The 8781-nt window shown below is 49.5% G+C and overlaps 1 protein-coding gene across 1 annotated transcript in view; it reads right to left on the minus strand.

The window, feature by feature from the left end:
* Slc35f3 (solute carrier family 35 member F3) overlaps positions 1–8101 on the minus strand; it is a 104067-nt gene extending 95966 nt beyond the window's left edge. Inside the window, exon 1 of the mRNA XM_052166502.1 lies at positions 7827–8101. Within this exon, the coding sequence (XP_052022462.1) occupies positions 7827–7902 (76 nt within the window). The 5' untranslated portion in view covers positions 7903–8101. The remainder of the gene's footprint in view (positions 1–7826) is intronic.
* Positions 8102–8781: the final 680 nt, after the last annotated feature.

The raw sequence follows: 8781 nt of genomic DNA on the forward strand, positions 1-8781 counted from the left end.
CACACACACACACACACACACACACACACGGCTCATGCCATTTTCCCAAAGAGGAGGGGTTATTGGCAGGAGTGAACTCTGGGCCACATCAGTCTCAGGCAGAAGTGAGCTCACACTTGCTGAAATGTCCATTTGTTTTACACTTCTTCCATGGAAATCACAAAGATGTCAATGGATAATATTTATTCATTTATGTGTTTGACTATTATGCCATGTAGGTGTGGCGGTACTGGTCATGTGTTTGTGCAGGCTTGAATGCAGAGATCAGAGGAAGAAGCTAGATGTCCCTGTGTCACTTGCAACATTATCCCTGGACACAGGGTCTCTCATTGAGTTAGGAGTGAAGTCACAAGCCCCAGGGGTCTTCCTCCCATTGCTCCATGCAGCTCTGGGGGTACAAGAATGCAAACACCCATGCATGGCACTTTACATGGGTTCTGAGGATTCGAACTCATTTCTATGTGCTAACATGGCAAATGCTCTGACTCACTGAGCCGTCTCTCAGCCCAGCAACAGGTAATCTACTCACACGTGCACAAACCTGCCATTCCCCACTTGTTCAGAAACCCTGTGGCTTTATAGACGATAGATTTAATTAGCATATAATTGTCCTTATCCTGGATATTTCTGGCTTAGGTCTGACCAAGCAGATGCTGCTCTTTGGGTTCAGAGACCTTTTGCCAAGAATCTACTTGCCCTGACTCAGAAGCACTGGACCTGCAGAGGTATCACTGAGTATTTTAGCATGAGGTTTTATTTGTTTTTTGTTCAGTATTATGATTAGAATACGAAGCATCCCCACAGGTCCATGTTTTGAATGCTTAACCCTGCCCCCCAGCTGGTAGCACTATTTTGGGAGCTTCTGGGAACTCGGAAGGTGGGGCCTTGGTGGAAGAAGCACATCTTTGTGGGGTGGACCTTGGAGTATATTATCTCTTGTTATATCCTGACTTAGTCTCTGCTTTCTACCTGCTGTGGTGTGAACTGTCCTCTATGGCACACACCAGCAGCCATGATGCTCTGTGCTAGTGCAAATGGCAAAATGCCACAGGCTGAACTTTCTAGAACTGTGAGTTGAAATAAATCTCCCATCAGTTGTTTAATATACTCAGTGGTAGGGATCAGCCAGCCAGACCTGCTCTGGGGGCAGCAGAGATGGCCTCACATTCTTGGGGCAGAGGCACCAATCCTGGGAGCCTGGATGGGGGTCCAGATCATTGAGTCACACACACCACACTGGGAGCCTCAGGGTACACATATTCTCTGAGCACCTACCAAGTGCCTCAAGCTCATGTAATTCTCACTCACACACATACACATATGCATACATGTGCACATACACATATCTGCTCACACATATGTACACACATGTGCTCACATGCATACACATGTGCACATTTAATTCAGCCACACACATGTGTACACACATGTACACATACACATGTGCTCACGCACACACTCATACATGTGTAGACACACATATGCACAGTCCTGGGAGCCTCAGAAGCCTTGTTTGTAGAATGATGTAACAGGGTTCATTCTTCTATAGAAGGAACTGGACTAATAGCACAAGCTTCCATAGGCCACAATCTGTAATATGGTCAGCTGCCATTCATTCATCATTATTAGTATGAGATAGCAGTGGATGTCCACAATCTCAGCACTAAGGAAGCTGAGACAGGAAGATTATGAATTCCAGGCCAGCCTGGGCTACACAGCAACTGTATCTCAAAACAAAATACAAACAAACAAAGCAAAACTGTACTGGCTGGTTTCGTGCCAACAGAGCCTGTGCCACAGAGAAAGGAGTCTCCCTTGAGGAAATGCCTCCTTGTGATCCAGCTGTGGGGCATTTTCTCAATTAGTGATCAAGGGTGAGAGTGCCTAGCCCATTGTGGGTGGGGCCATCCCTGGGCTGGAGGTCTTGGGTTCTATAAGAGAGCAAGCTGAGCAAGCCAGGGGAAGCAAGCCAGTAAGGAACATCCCTCCATGGCCTCTGCATCAGCTCCTGCTTCCTGACCTGCTCGAGTTCCAGTCCTGACTTCCTTTGGTGATAAACAACAGTGTAAAAGTGTAAGTTGAATTAACCCTTTCCTCCCCAACTTACTTCTTGGTCATGATGTTTGTGCAGGAACAGAAACTCTGACTAAGACAAGAACAAAAGCAACCACTCAGCTGGGAGATTCCCAGTAAGTCAAGTGCTCGCCACGCAAGCAGGAGGACCTGAATTCAGTGCTCACCACGCAAGCAGGAGGACCTGAATTCAGTGCTCACCACGCAAGCAGGAGGACCTGAATTCAGTGCTCACCACGCAAGCAGGAGGACCTGAATTCAGTGCTCACCACGCAAGCAGGAGGACCTGAATTCAGTGCTCACCACGCAAGCAGGAGGACCTGAATTCAGTGCTCGCCACGCAAGCAGGAGGACCTGAATTCAGTGCTCGCCACGCAAGCAGGAGGACCTGAATTCAGTGCTCGCCACGCAAGCAGGAGGACCTGAATTCAGTGCTCACCACGCAAGCAGGAGGACCTGAATTCAGTGCTCACCACGCAAGCAGGAGGACCTGAATTCAGTGCTCACCACGCAAGCAGGAGGACCTGAATTCAGTGCTTGCCACGCAAGCAGGAGGATCTGAATTCAATTGTCTAGAACCCAGGTTAAAATAAACAATGAATCTGGGCATAGTGGTGTGCCTCATCTGTAATTTCAGAGTGCGGAGGATCCTGGGGTGCTCTGGCCAGTCAATTCAGCCAATCAGTGAGATCCAGGCAAATGAGAGACTCTCTCTCAAAAATCGAGGGGCACAAACAAAACAAACAAGGAGCACCTGAGGAAATAAGCTTAAGGTTGGCCTTTGAGTTCTACACACACATGCACACGCACACACTCACACACACACACACACATACTCATGCACACAATGCACACATTTATACACATGTACACACATACTTAAATACACATACACACTCATACATATGCTCACACACTTACACATGCACTCACAGACACATGCACACATGTATGCATGCACACATGACACACATATATACATATACACACTCACACATATACATGCACACACATGCTTACACACTTACACATACACTCATATAATACAGACAAATATGCAATGCATACACCCACACATACATACATTTACACATGCACATACACTCATGCACACACATGTGCACACACATTCACACATGTGCTCACACTCACACGTGCATGCACACAATGCACACGTGTGCATGCATGTGTGACAGACATACATGTATGCATGTGTGATACACCTACATACACTCATAGTCACAAATGCAATATATGTACACATGCATGCACACACTCACACATATGCTCACATACCCTCACACACATATTCATACACACATCCACACATACACATATATATATATCCACACCCACATACTTTATCACACATGCACACTCACACATGCCCAAGAACCCACCCTAACACCATGACCCCCACATAAACAACTAAACATAAAACTACAACCAACAAAACAAAAAATTAAAACTCAAATAGTTAACAGCAAAAATATCAAAACCAAACTGAAAATCTCACCACTGCAGCATAAAGCTATTATTGTCTTTATTAAAAGAAACATATCACCCCGATTTATATAAGAGAAATTACTCCTGAGAGCTTGACTCATTCAGCTGTGAGAGGGTTGGGCCTTAAACTCTATCCATCCTACATCAAAGCATTTCCTGTGTCCGCAATGCTGACAGTTGGCCCTCCTAGGGGACTTCACTGTATTGTTCTCAACTATTAATTCCCAGTGAATGTAATTTTATTGACCATGACTTAGCTGATTGTGAATATAGATGATTGAGGTAATTGCTGCTCTACTAGAGACATGCTGTTCATCAATACTCAGCATCTTCTCCTGACAGGAAAGCCAGGAAAAGGAGTATGAAACCCAGAACCCCATGAGAGCTGATGGGAGCCTTCACCTGAACAGAAGACATTTTTAAGTCTCCAGACTCTCCACCAGAGGGCTAGCCCCACCTCTCTTCATTCTTCCCCGAGCCAAGCCTATACACACTGTTTCTTCTGAAGTAGCTTCTCCTTCCCTCTGAGCCAAACAGATTTTCTCATATCCCCTGGTCTCTGTGATATTACCTCTACCTTACAGGGCTTCCTCTTCAGGAAGGCTACATCTTCAGAAAGGCCTCCACTAAGAAGGTTCTTCCTAAGAAAGTCTCCTTTCAGAAGGCTGTTCTCCTCAAGAAATCTTCCTCCTCAGAAAAACCTCTAAAGAAAGAAGTTTCTTCAAGAAGGGCCTCCTCTTACAGAAGCATCTTGTTGGGAAAGCCTCCTTAGAGGATTTCTTTTTAAAAGTCTGCCTCCTCCTGCCTTCCCCTCAGAGAAGCCACCTCCTTATGACTTCCTCCTCCAGAAGGCCACCTCCTCCTTAGAAAGGCCACCTCCTCCTCAGAAGACCTTATCAGAAAGGCCTCTTCTCTATGCCTTCTCCTCAGAGAAATCTACCTCCTCCTCAGCCTCCTCCTCAGAAGAACATCTCATCAGGAAGGCTTTCTCTCAGCCAGGCCTTCTCATCAGGACTTCCCAGAGAAGCCTGATCTCAGAAGTCTGTCCCTCAGATGCTCTCCTTTCCACAAAGATATCCTCCTCAGAAGGCTTCCTCCCCAGGAACGTCTCTTCAATTTCTAGCTTTTATGTTTTTGTTTTGACTTCTGTGCTGGATTTTTTTTTTTACCCTTTATCTGATATTTTATCTACTCATATATCTCCTTCAAACTAACGAAGCTAACGCTGTTCAGTTCGTCATTTTCAGGGTCTTGCTCAGCAGCTACGGGACACAAAGTACAGAGAGATAAGTAAATGTTGAACAATGAAGTCATTCTGTCCATCTTCCTGCCTCCAAGTTCAACCAAGCATTGCATTTTCTATTTTGGTTTTATATGTACCACATGCTGGTGCCTTCTTGCCTTCCCTCAGATGACACACTGCACAAGCAAATAAATATTTCTTGCACGTTGCATCCCACCCCTGTAGCCTATCAACCGCTCACACACAGACAGCTCCAGAACGCAGACCATCCTGCCCTGTGCATTCAAGACAAAACAAATTGGTTCAACAACTCCAAAGAAACATGCGGTATGTAAACCATTTAGAAAAATATACCCCAAGTCAGACTGAACAAAAATGTTAAGGGAAGAGTCAGGTAGAGGAAAAGTACTCTGTGTGAGTCTATGAGTGAGGAGTAGGCCTGTCCGCTGGCCCGCTGACTTGTCTTATATATGTAGGGAGGGAAGATGTTTGCAGAATGAGAGGATCTGTGACCGGAGAACTAACCATACACATGTGTGCTCACACGCACACACACACACACACACACAGCACCTGTGATGGGCGCATGTCAGGTATTGCCGTAACTGTAATTCTTGACACTGTGCTCTGTTGAGGCAGGCTGTACCTCACCTCCTTAACAGTTGAGGAAGCTGAGGCTTGGGGGTGATACACTCAAGCCATACTTTACAAGGGGTGGAGTCAGTCCTCCATCTGTCTGGGTCTTAATTCTGCACCTTTGCCGCGAGCCACAGACATGCAAATGGAAATGACCATGATAAGTTGGTTGCCCTGGGAGTGTAGAAGGAAGACTCCTGTTCACTAAGGTAATGGGGGAGGGCTATCAGTTTATCTCCCGAGGCAACCTCCAGGACCCTCCCCCATGCCTGCTGTGTCCTTGGAATGCATTTCTGACTCTCTCTCTCTCTCTCTCTCTCTCTCTCTCTCGCTCTCTCGCTCTCTCGCTCTCGCTCTCTCTCTCTCTCTCGCTCTCTGGCTCTCTCTCCCCCAACCTGTCTAGAATAGTGGTTCTCAACCTTCCTAACACTGTGACCCTTTAACACAGCTCCTTATGTTGTGCCCAGCCGCAACCATAAAAGTATTTCATTGCTACTTCATAACTGTAATTTTGCAACTGTTATAACTCATAATGTAAAGGCCTCACACTGATGGTTAGCTCAGGCATGCCTCCCTGAAGCTGGTTAGGGGCGCATATTGCCTGTAGTTGCCTTGGAGAAACAACCTCAACCTGCCTTCCTAGCAGATGGACGTGCTTAGCTTCTGTGAAGGAGCTTCCACATGCATACTCCAGCTTTGGGTCCCCTCTTCACTCACATGAGTACAGAAGGAGGCTCACAACACTACCATCCCTAGGCAAGCACACACTTTTGCTAATTTCTGGTGCTGATAATCAGTGCCAAGCCTTTCTTGAGAATAGGATGCTGAGGGAGGAGACAGTCACAGAGAAAGAAAAGCAGAGAGAAATGAGGACTGCACAGTGGTGCAAGATGCCACTCTGTTAAAAAGGGACGACTTTGGGGTCCCACATCTTATGACTTCTCGTGCATGGCCATATAGCATCTGTAGGCTTTGTACCAGTCTGCCATCCTTCTGGGCTCACTGTCCTTATCTGCAGGAAACAGGATAGATCCAGTGTGGAGCTGGAAACACACACCTACCAACCTCTGTCTAGTGCAGTAGTTCTCAGCCTTCCTAATGCTGTGACCCTTTAATACTGTTCCTTGTGTTGTGGTGCCCTGAAACCATGAGATTATTTCATTGCTACTTCATAACTGTGATTTTCCTAGTGTTGTGAATTATACTGTAAGCATCTGATATGAGGATATCTTATATGTGAACCCCAAAGGGTCTATAACCCACAAGCTGAGAACCACTGGTCTGACAGCAATTGGTCCTTGGGCTTATTCCAACAACACAGGTGGGTACAGGAACCTCACAGATCCATAGAGGCCCCACTCAGGGTGTGGGCATAAGCCAGAGTCTTTGGAGCTATGCCTACTCCGATCAGCAAAGACTTGGAGGGAGGCTCTTGGGCCCTAGACAGGTACTCCTTCCTCCCCCTAGCCAGCTCTGTTAGCTACCAGAGGTCCTCCTTCTGCAGCTGTGTCCTACAGGAGGAGCTGAGAGCTAAGAGGACCCTTTCCCTTGGAAAGCAAGGTCCTCTTCCAGGCCAGCAGAATGACAGCTGTATCTGAGTAACTCACAACCCTCCTCCGTGGCCCCTTCTCTCTCACATCCCCCGACTGGGGGCGGCTCCGTGCTGCAGAAAAGACAGGCAGTGCAGAAACACTTTCTGGAGGGCCTCTCAGAACCCCTCTCTTGCCTTCAGGCCTGAGTAAGAATATGTTTACAGACTGGTGCTGGGATTCCCCTCACCTGCCAATCTCTCTTCACCTCTCATCAGCCAGACTGGTCTCCTCTAGCTTCTAGGAGAGATGGGCCTCACCTCTGGGCTCCTGGGGGGTGGGGTGCCAGAGAGATGCTCCTAACCCAGGCCACCCACTCCCCTCTCTCTCTCTCTCTCTCTCTCTCTCTCTCTCTCTCTCTCACACACACACACACACACACACACACAGAGAGAGAGAGAGAGTGTGTGTGTGTGTGTGTGTGTGTGTGAGAGAGAGAGAGAGAGAGAGAGAGAGAGAGAGAGAGAAGGGGCCATGCTCAATGGTTAGCACTTGGCTTTCTTTTGCCCTGCGGGCACAAGCCTGGGGACAGTGAGAAAAGGCATCCAGGGGTGCAGAGCCACCAGGTGCACCGCACTGTAAGAGCCCAGGGTGCAGATAGCATGTCACCCCGGCAGGAAGTGGCTGGAGCCTCCAGGTCCCCACCAGCAGCTACGCTGCACTGCGGACAGCGTCCCGAAGCTGCCGCCCCCGCCCCGCTAGCAGCCAGGTGTCCCTCTGGGTCAGGGACTAGACGCCTCAGGCCCGGGTACCCCAGCGCCACACGGCCGCACGTTTACCTTCCACTTTGGTGAGGGTCAGGACTGGACTGTTGCAGGCGCTGAGCGGGGCCACCCTGGCCGAGTGCTTCTTCATGGTGAGCCGGCCGCCAGCAGGAGCGCCGCCGCCGATCGCCTACATCCTGGGGCCGGGCAGCGCGCCTCTCCGGGCCCGCGGCCTCCTGCTGGCCCTCGCCTCCAGCTCCCCCGGGCTGTAGCCCGCTCCCGTCGCCGCGACTCACTGCGGTGGCCGCCCCGCCGCGCACATCCTCCTGGCCGCGCAGCGCTCCACACACGCGCGCACAGCCTCCTACTCCCGGCTCGCTGCAAACTCCAACGTCACGTACAAGTGCACTCCCCACGCCCACCCGACCGGCTCACCTGCTCCGCCCCCGCCCGGGACGCCCGCCCTGCAGCCCAAGGCTCCCTCGCTCCCTGCCGTGTCCTGACTGCGGGGCCCAGGCCCCCTCCTTCTCCATGAGCCCTTTCACCCGGCCAGCGAATCTTAGGGAGACCCTTGGCAGCAGTAAAGACAGTGTTGCGCCAGTTTATCAATGCAGGTAGTTGGCTCTGCCTGGGCCACGCCGGGAGGGGCCCTGAATTGCTTTACAGAAAGTGAAGGTGGAGGTGGAGTGCTTGCATTCCCTTCCGGAGGGCTAGATTATTTTCTCTGCTATCCCCCTCCCCCACCCTCTCCAAGACAGCTCTATTCAGGGAAGAAAACGCAAAGTCCTTGGAAGAAAGCAAAGACTTAAGGACTTGAGTGGCCATTTAGCTGAGAGGAACACTTGCTGCTCTTCCAGAGGATTTGGGTTCTGTCCCCACCCCTTACCCCCTATTCATAGAAGAGGGCTCACAACCCCCTCTAACTCCAATTTCAGGGGACCTGATGCCCTCTTCTGGCCTCAGCTGGCACCTGCACACACACACACACACACACACACACACACACACACACACACACAGCACATACAGC

The sequence above is a fragment of the Apodemus sylvaticus genome, chromosome 21, assembly GCF_947179515.1.
Source record: "Apodemus sylvaticus chromosome 21, mApoSyl1.1, whole genome shotgun sequence".
NCBI classification, from domain to species: Eukaryota; Metazoa; Chordata; class Mammalia; order Rodentia; family Muridae; genus Apodemus; species Apodemus sylvaticus.